General features: G+C 43.6%; 1 protein-coding gene across 18 annotated transcripts in view; it reads right to left on the bottom strand.

The window, feature by feature from the left end:
- Positions 1 to 2,205: 2,205 nt before the first annotated feature.
- LOC144341382 (uncharacterized) overlaps positions 2,206 to 16,944 on the bottom strand; it is a 59,931-nt gene continuing 45,192 nt past the window's right edge. For 8 of the 18 annotated variants that reach the window (XR_013418273.1, XR_013418277.1, XR_013418272.1 and 5 more), the window contains 3 exons: positions 16,720 to 16,785; positions 4,238 to 6,035; positions 2,206 to 2,602 (listed from right to left, as the gene is read on the bottom strand). Coding sequence is in view for 8 of the 18 variants with exons in the window: in XM_078004624.1 (XP_077860750.1) it covers positions 15,943 to 16,122; positions 16,720 to 16,785 (246 nt within the window). In the remaining 10 variants the exon portion in view is untranslated. Of the gene's footprint in view, positions 2,603 to 4,237; positions 6,036 to 14,667; positions 16,164 to 16,718; positions 16,786 to 16,944 lie in introns of those variants that run through there. The other 10 variants (XR_013418278.1, XM_078004624.1, XM_078004625.1 and 7 more) reach the window with 5 other exon arrangements.

Here is a 16,944-nt window from a genome sequence, read left to right as displayed (position 1 = left end):
CCAACATGGTGAAACGTCGTCTCTACTAAAAATACAAAAATTAGCCAGGCGTGGTGACACACATCTGTAATCCCAGTTACTCAAGAGGCTGAGGCAGGAGAATCTCTTGAACCCAGGAGGCGGAGGTTGCAGTGAGCCGAGATTGCGTCATTGCACTTCAGCCTGAGTGACAAGAGTGAGAATTCATCTCAAAAATAAAGAAATGACCCCCAATTTAATTAATATTTGTAAACTTTTTTAATACAGCAAAAAATAAAGTGGGAATTCAAAATTTTGTATCTTTTAATATGCTACTGGAAGGAAACATGAACCAATCTTGATATATGCTACAGCATTAATAATAACTAATAAAAACAGCTAATCCACAGTGACTATTTATTACATACCAGACACTGCACTAAACAGTTTACATGTCACCCTCAAAATAATCCTTTGGGATATCTGTTGCCTTTTTTTTTTTTTTTTTAACTTTATAAATAAAAACGTGCTCTATAAGCCAGGCGTGGTGGCTCACGCCTGTAATCCTAGCACTTCGGGAGGCTGAGGTGGGTAGATCACCTGAGGTCAGGAGTTCAGGACCAGCCTGGCCAACACGGCGAAACCCTTTCTCTACTAAAAATACAAAAATTAGCCGGTCATGGTGGCACATGCCTGTAATCCCAGCTAGCTACTCCAGAGGCTGAGGCAGGAGAATCCCTTGAACCCGAGAGGCAGAGGTTGCAGTGAGCCAAGATCATGCTACTACCCTCCAGTCTGGGTGACAGAGCAAGACTCCGTCTCAAAAAAAAGAGAAAAAAAAGAAAAAAAAAAAACAAAAAAAGCTCTATAAATAAAGTTTAGTAAGATTAGATAATTTGCTCAAAGTGAGGGTAAGTAGCTATGTTAGCGGTGGAGGGTGTCCAGGTTCTTGGCGTCCTGAACGAAGAATTGGACAAAATGCACAAACAAAGCAAGGAAAGAATGAAGCAACAAAAGCAGAAATTTATTGAAAGTACACTCCAGAGTGTGGGAGCAGGTCAAGCACAGGGGCTCCAGGACCCAGTTACAGAATTGTGAGGGGTTTAAATACCCTCTAGAGGATCTCATTGGTGACTTGGTGTACCCCCCCTATGTAAATAGAGAGGATGTTTTCTGTCATAGCTGAAGTGTGAATCGACCTTGTTCCCTGCCTCCAGACCCTATTTTCCTGCCTCAGCTACAGTCTGACTATGAACTCATTTGGTTATACTAAACCCAAGGATCCCAGCAACAACACTAAAGAACAATATGAAAAAATCCTATTTCCTACAAGTACACGGTAGCAAAGGGAGAGATGCGACCTTCTGGTGTTACAATAATTGGGTAATCATTAATTAGGCTGCTTTTAAATGTATTGTTTATGTTGAGTAATTTCTATAGAAATCAAAGACTATGACTATTAATATTCTCTTTAAAATAGTCCTATTTTGGCTGGGCCTGGTAGCTCACGCCTGTAATCCCAGCATTTTGGAAGGCTGAGGCAAGTGGATCACTTGAGGTCAGGAGTTCGAGACCAGCCTGGCCAACACGGTGAAATCCCCATCTCTACTAAAAATACAAAAATTAGCCAGGTGTGGTGGTGCACGCCTGTAATTCCAGCTACTCGGGAGGCTAAGGCAGGACAATCACTTGAACCCAGGAGGCAGAGGTTGCAGTGAGCCAAGATCGTGCCAGTGCACTCCAGCCTGGGCAATAGAGTAAGACTCCATCTCAAAAAACAAACAACAACAACAACAAAATCAAATACCTATTTTGGCTCATTTATATCCGATATAGTTTGAGTTTCACAATACCTCACTTTTCATGTAATCTTCCTCTGTCAGCTATAGATCTTGGGAAGGAGGTTTGCATATGTGTGTGAAAAACTCACACCCAAAGTGTTCTCTATTCTCACTCAACAACAACACAGACTTCTGTGACCAAATGTGGGGGAGCTCCCTTCACACACCAAGCAACCAACCAATTCTGCAGCAGGCACCAGCTGGGTGTCCTCCCAAGTCAATTCAATTCTGACGCTATCTACCTGGAGATAGCCTTGGAACCCACAGGTTAAGGGCTCAGTCCCACAAGGCCACCGCCTCTTTCCCACCAATCCAAAGTCCAGGCCTCTGGAACTTAGGACTTCAAGTTGGGGTTCCCCTTTTTGGGGTTTAACTTCTTAGAGTGGCTCACAACTCAAGGAAACACTTAAGTTTACCAGTTTATTATGAAGGGTATCTTAAAGGATACAAATAAACACGCAGATGGAGACACACAGGATGAGGTCTGGATGGGTCCCAAGCACAGGAGCTTCTGTCCCTGTGGAGCTGAGGGGCATCACCCTCCCGGCACATGGATCAGTTCTTGGTCAGCATCCGTGCGTTCAGCAGTCCTCTTGGGCCTTCTATGGAGACTTCCCTGAATAAGCATGATTGACCATTGTGCGGAAATAGCATTGGACAAAAAGGGTATGGTCTAATACGAATAGGCGGAGAAGGAAAAGCCCGCAAGGCCTGTCTGTTCACATTCTTCCTGGTCCCTCTGTGCAGCAGTCCTTCCTCCAGGGTATGGAGTAGAACCCTCTTTAGAAGGAGGGTCTTAGGACCTATAATCAAACAAGGTAGGTCAGGGAATTTCTTTATGGACAGCTCCAAGACAAAAAGGTGGGAGATTTCTACCTTGGGAAGAAAAATAAAGCAGGTGAAAGGAGGGCAGGGGAAGATCAGAGAGAAAGATTCTGTTTTCTGGGGTCTACTGAGTACTAAAGTGCCCCCATATTATAACAAAAACGATGGGAGTGGCAAGCCAGGAACCGTGGATTAAAAACATATATATAATAACACAGTGTAATATAATTGTTTAGTATCCTAAGTGCATGAAATAGCATGACTAATATATATTGAAGTTGAGGAATGCAGTACACAGCATAGATCATTGGTCGTCCGAGACAGTACTCATGCCCATTTGACAGTATGCCAGTAAAAGCCTGTCTCAGTGTCATTGATGGATGGAACATTCTATGTGTTAAATAGATTTCTTACATCTTTTTTTTTTTTTTTCTTTTTTTGGAGACAGGGTCTCACTCTGTCGCCCCAAGCTGGAGTACAGTGGCATGAACACGACTCACTGCAGTCTCAATCCCTGGGGCTCAGGCAATCCTCCTGCCTCAGTCTCCCAAGTAGCTGGGACCACAGGCACACGCCACTACACCCAGGTCACTTTTTTACATGCTTTGCAGAGATGAGTTCTTGCCATATTGCCCAGGCTGATCTCGAACTCCTGGGCTCAAGTGATCCTTCCCCCTTAGTCTCCCAAAGTGCTGGGATTATGGGTATGAGCCACCACACCCGGCCTCATCTACTTTTAAAAAACAACTTATCTTATTTTATTTATTTATTTTTATTTTTTATTTTTTTATTTTTTAAGACAGAGTCTTGCTCTGTCACTAGGCTGGAGTACAGTGATGCGATCTCGGCTCACTGCAACCTCCGCTTCTGGGGTTCAAGCGATTCTCCTGCCTCAGCCTTCCGAGTAGCTGGGACTATAGGTGGGCCACCACCATGCGCAGCTAATTTTTGTATTTTTAGTAGAGACGGGGTTTCACCATGTTGGCCAGGATGGTCTTGATCTCTTGACCTTGTGATCCGCCTGCGTTGGCCTTCCAAAGTGCTGGAATTACAGACGTGAGCCACCATGCCCGGCCTAAAACACAATTTAAAGGGCAAAAAAAAAATCATGCCTAGTATTTTTTTTTTTTTTTTTTTACAAAATAACCTATGGTATCTCATAAAACCCATTTGGGATAACGTTTAAGTAACTTGAATTAAGATTCACTTAGGGGGGGCATGGTGGCTCATGCCTGTAATTCCAGCACTTTGGGAGGCCAAGGTGGGCAGATCGCCTGAGATCAGGAGTTCCAGACCAGCCTGGCCAACATGGCAAAAACACATCTCTACCGAAAATACAAGAAAATTAGCCAGGCATGTTGGGGTGCACCTGTAGTTCCAGCTATCGAGAGGCTGAGGCAGGAGAATGGCTTGAGTCTGGGAGGGAGAGGTTGCAGTGAGCCAAGGTTGCGCCACTGCACTCCAGCCTGGGCAACAGAGACAGACTTTGTTTAAAAGAAAAAAAGGACTCACTTGGAATCTTGGTCATGAGTCTCTCCAGCCTGAGCGGGGATCAGTGAAAGACATTACAGAAAGGGGAGCTCAGATGCTGTCTACAGCTAAGGTGTGCTTACCTCTTTTACTGAACATAGTCACTAGTTCTATTATAAAGGCTCTGTGTTTCCAAAAGTTCCTTTATTTCAGTCACTACTTGTACCTGGCAGTCCACACTAGTAGAGTTTTCTTCAGAAAGTTCCAAGAGAACACGGTAAAATGTAGCTTGCTTTCTGATTTTTTGACGTAAAGAAAAAATATATAAGGAAGTCATTTAGGCCCATTCAGAATTTAAACTATATATACTATTTATAAGGAAATGTAATCCTACCTAAACCCTGATGGAGTTGTCATAATTTGACATCATCCAGAATTAGAAATCAATTTTCCTTCATTTTAGGTAACAAAAATATTTTGGGGACAACAGAGGCTAAAAGGAGTTGAGCAGCAAATGCAGCTGGAAGTTTTCATGATCCAAAGGCATCTCCATGGAGGAACTCTCAGCCAAGAAGCTCAAAGATGAACATAGTCGGAGACACAACGGTCCCTACACATCCTTGAGATGCACAGATTAGCACTCCACGTTGTGAAAGCAGCTGGTAAGTGCTGGTAGTAGGGCAGGCTTGGATGGAAGAAAGCCACAGAGGAGACCATGATGTAGACAAAAGGACAGCTTCCATTTTGCCCCTTCAGCCAGTCACCTGCAGCAGCAGCAGCCCAGGCCAGAGCCTCCTGCCCCAGAGGAAATCTTGTCATCTTGCTCAACAAAGGTTCCATACCCTCAGTACCCTGACTTATCGCCATCTTCTCTAATAAGATAGTTGTCTGACAATTTCGCACCCAGGTTGGCCTCTCCAAAAGGGTGTTTGACTCAGGACTCTAGTAATTCCAAAGGGATGAGTCTCTATTAGGAAGAATTGTGAACAAGTATAACGAGCCTAGTGCAGTAGAAATGACATATCTGGTAGGCCAGGCGCCATGGTTCACGCCTGTAATCCCAGCACTTTGGGATGCCAAGGCAGGTGGATCACTTGAGGTCAGGAGTTCGAGACCAGCCTGACCAACATGGTGAAACCCTGTCTCTACTAAAAATACAAAAATTAGCCAGGCATGATGGTGCAAGCCTCATGGTCCCAGCTACTCAAGAGGCTGAGGCGGGAGAATCTCTTGAACCGGGGAGGCAGAGGATGCAGTGAGCTGAGATTGTGCTACCGCACTCCAGCCTGGGCGACAGAGTGAGACTCAAAAAAAGCGACATATTTGGAGATAGGAAATCTGAACCCACTTAGACTTGACCACAAAACCTTCTCTCGGGCTTCAACTCCATCATCAGCAAAGCCAGGGGACTGAGGGGATGTGCAAAGATCTCTTCCAGTTCTAGCACTAGGAGACCCTACGAAGCCTACGATGCCTTCCCGGTACTCGTAAGCCAGGGGGCCAGCCCTGCCTGTGGGACAAATAAGGCAGAGACAGAGGCTATGACGAGGTTACAAGCCCAGAGTGAGTCAGCCTGGAGGTTGGGAAAAGCAGCCAGCCGGAACTCAGCCCACACTGGGTAAGGATGTGTGGGTGGTGGAGAACGCTCCCTCACACCAGATCTTTCACCACAGCTGCCTGCATTTCACCTTCTCTGTCATCCTCGGAGATGAGATGCAATGAGAAGCAAAACATTCAGAAGGCAAAGGTGGTGATTACGCCTTGTAATCAAAAGGGACCCTACCACTCTCGACAAGCCGTTAGCTTTCCCAGCAATTCACTGCCCCCCGTTTAAGTCTCTTGACTGTCTGTTAAAGATGCTGTGACTTCTATCCATTGTCGAGTGACTGATACAGTCAAGAGACCATGGGACAGATTCTCGGGTAATTCTGATTTTATTTCCTGCAAAGAAGAAAGTAGAATTTTTAAAAAAATATATCAACCTCATCCATCACACACCACAAATCGTCCCTGTGATTGAAGACCTGTGTTCAACATTAGCAAAACTCTTTGCCCTCACACCTGGTTTTAAAATTAAGCTTAAGAGTAAAAGGTTTTATTATGTACTTGTTTTTAACAGTCAAAAGTTCATGACAGTGGATGAGTGTGTTTCATAATTTTTGTTTATAATGGAAGCCACAGTTAGACATTTAAAGCAAGTATAACAGGCTAACAACCTCTTCTTCCTGTGGTTAAAATGATAGGAAGTGATTTATAAACTGTCATTAGAGTTAGCTCAGCTAAGCAATATTGGCTTTGTTAGCATGATCTAAAACTCTTGGCAAACTAAAATGAAAAGCGTAATCTTCATCTGTTGTCAAACGATGAGATTCATTACCCAAAAAAGTCATAAGACTTAAATAAGGATATAGATGCATAAAATCTTTTTAAAATTTAGACTTACATGCCTAACTAGGAGTTATCTTAATTCAGTATTGGTGGTCTATAACTCAAATCTTTAGAAAATAAGCTAATTGCTAGAGAGGTTAAAGAGAGATTAACAATAGGAAGCTGTTCTTTTACTAACCTCTAAAAACCAGATATGGGCTATACCTGAATGCAAAACACTCTATGTAATAATTGCAATGAAAATTTTAGTAAAACCATAAAATCCTTATTGCCTTCTGAAGATCAAGCCCATTTTCTACTAATTGGTTAATTCAAATGAAAGTCTCACCTCCTTGATTTGGACCCATTGTTAGTTTCTCCACAGAAAACTGCACAAGTCCTATTAAAGACTTTTGTGACAAACCACTAATTAAAGAGAAGTTTGTATCTGACATAATAGATATTCTCAAATATTTATTGATTAATTGTCCTGCATTGTTATGCTCTAGGGCTTGTATTAACCAAAGAGTATTGTCTTGGCCCTGGAAGAGAAAAACATATTTGAGGCTGGACGCAGTGGCTCACAACTGTAATCCCTGCAGAGCTTTGGGAGGCCGAAGTGGGAGGATTGCTGGAGACCAGGAGTTCAAGATTAGCCTGGGCAACAAAGCGAGATCCTGGCTCTACAAAATTTTTTTTAAAATTAGCCAGGTGTGTGTCTCATGCCTGTAGCCCTAACTACTCAGGAGGCTGGAGTGGGAGGATCAACTTGAGCCCAGGAGGTCAAGGCTGCAGTGAGCTCTGATTGCACCACTGCACTCCAGCTTGGGATAGAGAACAAGAACTTGTCTCTAGAAAAGAAAAGAAAAGAAAGAAAGGCATATTTGAATGTCATTAGAAATAAGTGGATAAAAATCTAGGTGTATTAACATCATTAAATTAACTAAAAAAATGCTATACTTATTTAAAGTATAGAACATATCATAAGCTTTCAAATCATAGTGGCCAAACAGCCACCATCTTCAAGAATCAATAATAGCCGGGCGCGGTGGCTCACGCCTGTAATCCCAGCACTTTGGGAGGCCGAGGCGGGCGGATCACAAGGTCAGGAGATCGAGACCACGGTGAAACCCCGTTTCTACTAAAAATACAAAAAATTAGCCGGGCGCGGTGGCGGGCGCCTGTAGTCCCAGCTACTCAGGAGGCTGAGGCAGGAGAATGGTGTGAACCCGGGAGGCGGAGCTTGCAGTGAGCCGAGATTGTGCCACTGCACTCCAGCCTGGGCGACAGAGCGAGACTCTGTCTCAAAAAAAAAAAAAAAAAAAAGAAGTGCTAGGAACTCTTACAGATGGATGAATGACAACAACATAGAGTATTAAAGAACCATTCAAAAAAAATGAATAGGAGTTACGCCAGTTGACTTGGAGAATTTCTAGGAGGTGATAGTGAATACAAAAGATAAGATGCAGAGATAAGTTCATAGTATGATCCCATCTTTGTAATGTAACAAAATACCCACTTATAAATGTGTTTACATATGTGTGAATCTAAATGTTTTTATACAAGTATATGATGTATGCAAGTCTGTATGCATAGTCATATATGGTCATAAGGCATATGGTTAGATAGAAAAAAAGTACTAAAGAGTACGCCAGATGGCTAACACTTTTCCTAGGAAACTGGAGGGTGGGGACAATAGAGGGCAAAAGGAAAGGAAAAAGGAGACTGAACCAAAAATTATGATTGTACTTGTGTAAAAGTATATGCATGCTTTTTAGAAAAAAAAAAAAGTCCAGAAATATTGGCTCATATCTGTAATCCCAGCACTTTGGGAGGCCAAGGCAGGCAGATCACTTGAAGTCAGGAGCTCGAGACCAGCCTGGCCAACACAGCAAAACCGAGTCTCTATTAAAAACACAAAAATTAGCTGGGCATAGTGGCACATGCCTGTAATCCCAGCTACTCAAGAGGCTGAGACGTGAGAACTGCTTGAGCCCAGGAAGGGGAGGTTGCAGTGAGCTGTGATCGTACCACTGCACTCCAGCCTGGATGACAGAGTTAGACTCTGTTTCAAAATAAATAAATAAATAAATAAAATGAGAAAAAGAGATATGTCTACAAACTTATAGGGATGGCTTTGAAAGATTAAAAAGTTACAGAGTAATGTCTCTAGTCTGATTCTCTTTTTTTTTTTTTTTAAGATAGCTTTACTTTTTCTTTTCATAAAATTAACACTTTGTCATTACAAATATATATCAGAAAAAGAGAAGCAGAAGGAAGAAAGTCAAGATTATCTACAATCCTAACAACCACTGCAACCACCATCGAGTTCTTGAAGCCTGTCCTTCCGGGTTCTGCTGTTGAGGAAAATGTGATCACGCAGGTACTATGCTACGATCTTCCTTTATCAGGTAAAAATAAAAGATTACTGTCACCTGGCCAGGTGCTCCTTTCTCATTGAGCTGGCCTCCCTGTCTCTCCGAGGCACAGGAGGCCTGCCCATCCTCTGTTAGCTCGTAGCCTGAGTGTTCTCCTTGGCCTCTGGCTCCTCTCCACCGTGGGCCCTGGGCCAAGACCTGCTATCCGGAAACAGCCACCTTCTGTGTCTCCCTCCCCACCTCCAACCCCATGAGCAGGAGAGAAATTCTAGGTCGCTTCCATGACCTTCCAGAAGCAAGAACAACTCAGGCAAATTAGATCCGGGCCCACTCTCTGTTTCCTAGTCTACTTCAAAGTGGCTTTCCCCCAGGTCCACAAGGGAGCAAGCCTTAAGATGATCTCCTCCCAGGGTTCCAAACATTAAAATGGAGCAAAAGCCTCAAGCTCTCAGCATTCCCCTCAGCTCCAGTGGTACCCCTCCTTTCTCTGGACTCTGTTCTGGAAATATGTGATCAAGACAACGTGTCTTCTTCCTTACCTTTTCTGTTGTTCTCTCCTATGTGCTAATTTGGGGACTCTTCTCTAGGCAAACCTGGTTTCAAATCTATTGTTTGGCAGCAAAAACCTATTTTGAATGTCAGGAGTTGACTATTAACTTTTGTTTCCCTTGGTATTTCCCTTGGAAATACCATTTACTTACCCCAGAACTGTACCTTACCTTGGGCTGAGCAGGGATAAAGTAGCATACCCAAAGTACAAACAGAAAGCACATTAAAATGCTTTCTAATAGTACCTCTGTTTCACAAAGAAACAACTTTCTTTTCTTTTCTTTTCTTTTTTTTTTTTTTTGAGACAGAGTCTTGCTCTGTCGCCCAGGGTAGAACACAGTGCATGATCTCAGCTCACTGCAACCTCTGCCTCCTGGGTTCAAGCGATTCTCCTGCCTCAGCCTCCCGAGTAGCTGGGATTGCCACCATGCCTGGCTAATTTTTGTATATTCAGTAGAGCCAGGGTTTCTCCATATTGGGCAGGCTGGTCTCAAACTCCTGACCTCAGGTGATCCTCCCACCTCGGCCTCCCAAAGTGCTGGGATTACAGGCATGAGCCACTTTTCAGTAATCGTCAATAGCATTAATTTTCTCCAAATGTATTCTTGGTTGCATTAGAACATACTTGAGTGCATTGATTATGAGGGGGATAAGGGAAAAAGTCCCCTTTGCCCTCTGATGAGTCACTGAAAACCAAAACTGACAAAACACAGAAAATGGGGGAAATAAGGCATACAAATATGTTTGATCATAGTTTTCCACAACACAAGAACCTTCAGAATGAAGACCTAAAGATACGAGGGCAATTGCGTTTTTTTATGCTTAGGTTCAACAAAGCAGGAACAGCCTGCAGAAATATAAGTGAACAAAAAGGGTATGATCTAAGGCCAATAGAGTGAAGGGAAGTCCAGCAAGTCCTGACTGCTTAGATTTTTTTTTGGCCTCTCTGTGTAGCATTCCTTTTTCTTTTTCTTTTTCTTTTTTTTTCATTTGAGACAGAATCTCATTCTGTTGCCCAGACTGGAGTGCAGTGGCACGATCTCGGCCCACTACAACCTCTGCCTCCCGGGTTCAAGTGATTCTCCTGCCTCAGCCTCCTGAGTAACTAGGACTACAGGCATGTGCCACCACGCCTGGCTAATTTTTATATTTTTAGTAGAGATGGGGTTTTGCCATGTTGGCCAGGCTGCCTTGAACTCCTGACCTCATGTGATCTGCCCGCCTCGGTCTCCCGAAGTGCTGGGATTACAGGCGTGAGCCCTGTGCCTGGCCAGCATTCCTTTTTGCTGAGCACAGGGCAGGACCCTCCTTGGAATGGGGGTCTTGTGACTTACAATCAACCAAGGCAGTCAGATAAATTTCTTTGTGGCCAATTTTTACACAGGGATGTGGGGGAAGTTACGGTAATATTTTCAGGTTTTATGGCTGACTTTGGGGAAGGGTATTCTGGTTTTGATAACCCGCCTTGGGGAAAAGGGATTCTAGTTTCTATGGCTGACCTTGTGGGAGAATGGGACTGAGAGACAGGAGAAAAGAAGTCAGAGAAAAACTTTTGATTCTGAAGCTGCTTCTGGGGTTTTCATTTTAGGGTATCATTTTCTGAGGCCCAATAGTTACACTATAAAGTAATTCCAGCAGAAAAGTAATTCCTGCCCTACAAAGAAAAATGGGAGGTACCTATAGGGAACATCCTTCTTTCCCATCACTAGGTTCATGGCTGAGCCCCCCCCCCCCCCATAACTAAAGGCAGATTATCAAGAGAAGCATACAGATTTATTTAATGTAACTTTTACATGGCAGGAGAGCCTTCAGAAATGTAGACCCAAGACACCAGTGCTTCTCTGAAAAATTGATAGGAGGCCATTGGTTTAGACTGAGCTCCTGCACTAGGCCCAACAAACCAAACCAAAATGGGGTTACTCATGCTAAAGTTTCATGCCATCTAGCTAAGTTGTTTATCTGAACTTTCAGGAAATCCGAAGAGAGAGAGAAAAGAGCCAAATCCCCAAACAGGCCAGTTTTAGCTGGCATTATAAGGAAGCCCTCTTCCCTTTAACTTTTACAAGAAAAGTTACTTTGAAATGACCAATTTACTTTTTGTTCTACTTTTGCTTTCCTCAGCCCTTTTTTGTCTATAAAGCCAATCTCCCCTGCTCATCTCTATTTTATAGAATGAGATGCTGCCTGATTCTGGGATTGCAAATAAAAGCCAATTAAGATTTTTAAACTAAATTTGTTATAATTTTGTCTTTCAATGCAGGTAAATTTGTATATCTTTTTACCCTAGGTTTGATGAAGAAGTGGGCAGTCGTGGAGAAGTATAATTGGACGAAGGGGTATAATCCAGTGGTAATAAACTGGGGGGAACTTAGCAAGGCCGGTTGGTTCAGATTCTTCTCTGTGTCACTGTGTTTTCAGATATAAGAATGTTCCTTTCCTCCCAAAATAATGAAGGCCCCTCCCAAACCAGAGTCTTTTGATCCACTTTGGAGGAGAAAGGTAAGGGAAAGTCAGAGTGGCCTTCTTGCTTCTACTGTTTTTTCAAATGCCAAGGTGCCATATTTTGGGGTTTCATGTCCTGAGCCCCATCAAACCCAAGGAACAGATATACTCCTTAAACACAAACTAGTGATTGCAGCTTAAATCTAAAAGATGTAATCAAGGTAGTTAGGTTCATCAAATAAAATTTCCAGATAAATTGTTGGGGGCCAGGCATCATATGACATACTTGTGGTCTGGCTACTTGGGAGGCTGAGGTGGGAGAATTGCCTGAGCCCAGGAAGCTAAGTCTGCAGTGAGCTACTATTGCACCACTGCACTCCAGCCTGAGTGACAGAGCAAGATCCTGTCTCTGAAAGATAGATAGATAGATAGATAGATAGACAGATAAATAGATAGTAGATAGATGGATAGTAGATAGATAGATGACAGATCATAGATAGATAGAAGATAGATAGATAGATAGATAGATAGATAGATAGATAGATAGATAGATGGGTTTCAAAATTTGATGAATGATAAAAGAGGTTGAACTTAGAAATCTCAGGTCCAAATGTGAAATGACTGAACGGTGCCCAAAAGAGGTGTCCTACATAATGATTCGGGGAACGAGAGCTTAGCTTCTCTTTTAGCCAACAGGCTCATTTGGTGACAGTCAGATCAAATGACTTCCATTGTCATGCAGGGGCATGAAGCACCACAGGAAAGGATCATGGAAAAGGCAGTGGCAAAGTCAGAGCCCAGTTTCCCAAACCTAACCAGAGGGAACAGAGAAGTTTCTAAGTCCTGGTGGATAAATTAGAATATGGCACTCACAGGTCTGGGCTGGGCAGGGAAGTGCAGGTTGGAACTCGGGCAGAACTGAGACCAGGAAGCCAGCACCAAAGCCCAGGTAAAGCAGAAAGGCCCAGATCAGCCAGCCTGAGGCTTGAACTGAGCACAGAAAACCGGTAATAGCAAGAAGGCAAGCCCCCAGGGGAAAGCGTGAAGCAAGATCTTGGAGTGGACTTATCATGGCCTGCTCTCTGCCTTGTTTTAAGCAACCTTCCTGGTGTGGGCAAATGGTGGCTGGTAGTCAGGTGTTACTACTAGAACAAGGACAGGCCCGGAAGCTGTCAGCAATTACAGCAAATCTCTGAGGAAGCTTCCTGGTTCTAGACAAGAACTAGAGACTTCAAAGGAGGAGCATAAGAGTGAGGGATAACCTGCTTTTAGAATGATAGGGGTCCCTGACACCAGACATACCTGTCTTTACCAGAGCCAAAGACTCCTTCTACCCTATGGATTAAGATCAAGGAAATCATGAAGGAATTTTAAGATGCTTCTGAGCTACAAAGGTTTTCCATTCCTTGCACTGGAATCAAAGTTATAGGGCAAGGTGCTCCTGAAATGTATGGAGCCATTCATAACTAAAGGAGATGGGGTGGGAGGTGGAGAGAGACAGGGACAGAGAGAGAGAGAAGTTTGGGGGAGGGGAAGAGATGCAATATTAGGTTAATGGGAAAAGGTACAGTGACTTCACAGGTGCAAAAATCCTGAATTAAACGCCATTTCAATAGATCTCTATAAAGTATGGAAGGAAACACACCGTAGAACCAAACAGATGGCACTCCGAAATTCAAAAACAATGACTAGAGTGGCCATTCTAAAAAAGCCAGTTCCTAGCAATAGCTGGTAGCTGGCCAACATTCTCAGCTGGAAACTATAAACTCACTTTATTTGGGGACATCTAAGGCTTCAGGGCAGGATGTGATGAATCCAATCAATGCTGACAATCCACCCTACAAAGATTTCCAGAACACATCCCCTCCAGGCCATTCTCACCACCTGTGTCTGAACGCAAGCCCTCTTCAGTTCTCACCTGAATTCCTGCAACAGCCTTCCAACCGGTGTATCTGGGCCAGCTTCTCTCCGCCACCCCCATCTCCGGATGGAGGCCACAATGTGTTTTTTGGTTATGTCCCAGGACCCACTGTGACCCATGGAAGTGAAAAATGCATCTACCAGGGATTCTCTTTGCATGTCCTGAAAGCCCTTCTGTGAGTCCCATGTGGGTGGGTCCACTGTCCACACACTGAGCAGCCACCCCAGGAATGGAGACGAAGGGGAGTATGCAGTCTTTGAAGAGAACCTGCCATTCACACACCCTGCTTTGGTCGCTCAGCCAGCTCCCCTGGAGCCATATTTGGCCTCAGCCTAGGGAACACTGAGTAGTGATTGTTAAGCTCGGGTCTGTCTTCCCCTGGTACGCAAAACTTGGATTCATTAAGTCGTCTCTCTCTCCCTTCATCCATTCATTCACTTGTTTAATAAATATTCATTTAATAAACATGAGTGAATACTAATACATGCCCGGCAGTGTTGTAGAAGCTGGGGATTCCACACTGAACAGACACTGGAAAGACTGTGAATACCTTTATTCCTGATGGCTTACTGCCATGACCCACAACCTTTCTCAGTAGAGCAAATTCTCTCAGCAGAAGAACCATGGAAGCAGAAAGAAAGAATATTTCAAAATTGGCGTACCTGAAACCACAGATCTGCAGCATTCTCTTCAGGGGGAATCTCACATGGAACTGGTTTTCAATATTGACTCTTGCATTTGGCACCATGAACTTGTGTCTGGTTTCCCCTGGTCTAACTTCAGAGTCTCCTAGACAGTCTCAGGATGGGGGCCACTTACACCCTCCACCTATTCTGGGTGGCGCCAGTCCCAATGCATGCACTTACAAGCTGTGGGACCTCAGACAGGTTGTATTAATCCATTCTCACACTGCTGATAAAGACACACCCAAGACTGGGTAATTTATTTAAAAAAAAAAAAAAGGTGGCTTAAAGGAATCACAGTCCCACATGGCTGGGGAGGCCTCACAGTCATAGCAGAAGGCAAAAGGCACATCTTACATGGTGGCAGACAAGAGAGAATAAGAGCCAAGAGAAAGGAATTTTCCCTTATAAAACCATCAGATCTCATTAGACTTATTCACTAGCAGGAGAATAGTATGGGGGAAACCACCCCCATTATTCAATTATCTCACACGGGGTCCCTCCCACAACATTTGGGAATTATGGGAGTTACAATTCAAGATGAGACTTGGGTGGGGACACAGCCAAACCATATCACAGGTTGATTCATATTTCTGAGCCTCTGAAAACATGAAAATCATAAGAATTGTCACTAACACAGATGGCTTACCCTGTTCAAAGCATCATTCTCCATGCTTCACATGTGTTACCTGAGCAAGGCTCAGGACATCCCCTTGAGGTGCATGTGCTTGTTACTGCCATTTTACAGGGGAGGAAACTGAGCTCAGAGAGGTGAGTGGCAGAGTCAAGATAGGAACCCAGGCAGTCTCTCTCCAGAGGCCATACTCTCAACTGCTTCTCTTTCTTGCTGGCTGATCAGCTGCAAGCTCCATGCAAAGCACACATGGAAACCCAGCAACTTGCCTCCTTCTCGTGTGCTATCCTGCTTGATCACCACTCACCACTGCCCCCAGACCAGCTGGGATTAATTCTCCAGGTCTGGGCCAGCCTTCAGGATTTAAGACATACTCAGATGTACATCTGAGAAACATAAAATACTGAAAAACTAAGCCTTTATTTTACCTTCTCACACAAGAGCTTGTTGCCTTGTTTATGGGACATGAAAAATCAAGATTGCCTTTTTGCCCGCCAAGCGTAGCCTACTATTTTGAGACAGGCCTTTGTGAGTAAATAGAAGTTATTGCTTTCATTATAGGCATTCCCCTCCGGCTCTAAAACCCCATGATCCAAGGCACAGCACTGTAAGTGACTGCCCGACAGGACAGCTTCCTGCATTTCTTCGGGTGAAAAGTTCAGTCCCAGGATCTCACAGTGTGGTGCCTGCCGGCCATCACCGTGAAGGATTGTCTTGCCAGCTAATCTCGGTAGGTTATGTCATTGCAGTGGGTAATGACACAGCGATGCCTAAATCATAAGAATCGGCTTCTCTAGAAGAACGGAAAGAGAAGGACTCGCTTCCACAGTCTGCTGGGATGCACCTATTCAGGATCACTCAAAACCATGAAAGCTCAGAAAAGCCAAAAAGTTCTGAGTTCTAGAATTCCCTTTTGATGATCTTCAAAATGGCGGTTGGTCTCATGAAAGGGAATGAACTTTGGAACCAAACAGGCCCACCCTCTAATCCAGGCTTTGCCCCTTACTGGGTGTGTGACCTTGGACCTGTGACTTCTCTGAGCCTGTTCCTTCATCTACAAAAGAGAGATGATAAAATCCACTTTGTTGGGTTGTCCTGAAGATGAAAGGAAATATGGTAAGCAAACCATAATAGTGTCTGGAATGTAGGAGACATTTGATAATACTTCTGATTTTATTTTAAAAGTACAGAACTTTTGATGGGGTCATTTTGCTGGGTCCCTGTTTTATTATAATTTAACAGTGTTCATAAGGGATTTTTACAGTAGACATGCAGGATTAGCACACCCAAAATATAGAAAATTCTGTTCTCTATATCCCATGAACCAGACTTTCCACACAATTTAGTACAATTAGTCATAATCATGACTCCTGAGACACTGCGGGCTACCAACGTATATTCTGAATCATCAAAAAACAGATTGACTTATGTTTTAAGTGGCACTTTTTCAAATGCATTTTATAATGTTTTATGGTTACACATTTGCCAAGGAAGAGATACTCTACTGTTCTTTGAAGGCAGAATGAAATATCTCCCATTTCCCCAGTTATTAATTTCTAACTACATGCTTCCTGTACAGAGAACGAACATGACAAGGGTTATTGAAGTTGCCTCACTCATTCATCTGCTGAAGGTTAGAAAATACACAAACCTTCAAAGAAAGGTGTTTCCTAGTCAGGGTCCCAGCGTCACCAGTGGGTGTCCAGGTTACCCGCATCTTGAACAAAGAATTGGACAAAACGCATAAAGCAAGGAAAGCATGAAGCAACAAAAGCAGAGATGTATTGAAAATAAAAGTACACTCCTCAGTGTGGGGGCAGCCCAAGCATAAGGGCTCAAGCGACCCTTTACAGAATTTTCTGGGGTTTAAATACCC

This window comes from Macaca mulatta, chromosome 6, assembly GCF_049350105.2.
Source record: "Macaca mulatta isolate MMU2019108-1 chromosome 6, T2T-MMU8v2.0, whole genome shotgun sequence".
NCBI lineage: Eukaryota > Metazoa > Chordata > Mammalia > Primates > Cercopithecidae > Macaca > Macaca mulatta.
Note: the sequence above shows the minus strand (reverse complement) of the source record. Positions and strands in the feature narration are given on the sequence as shown.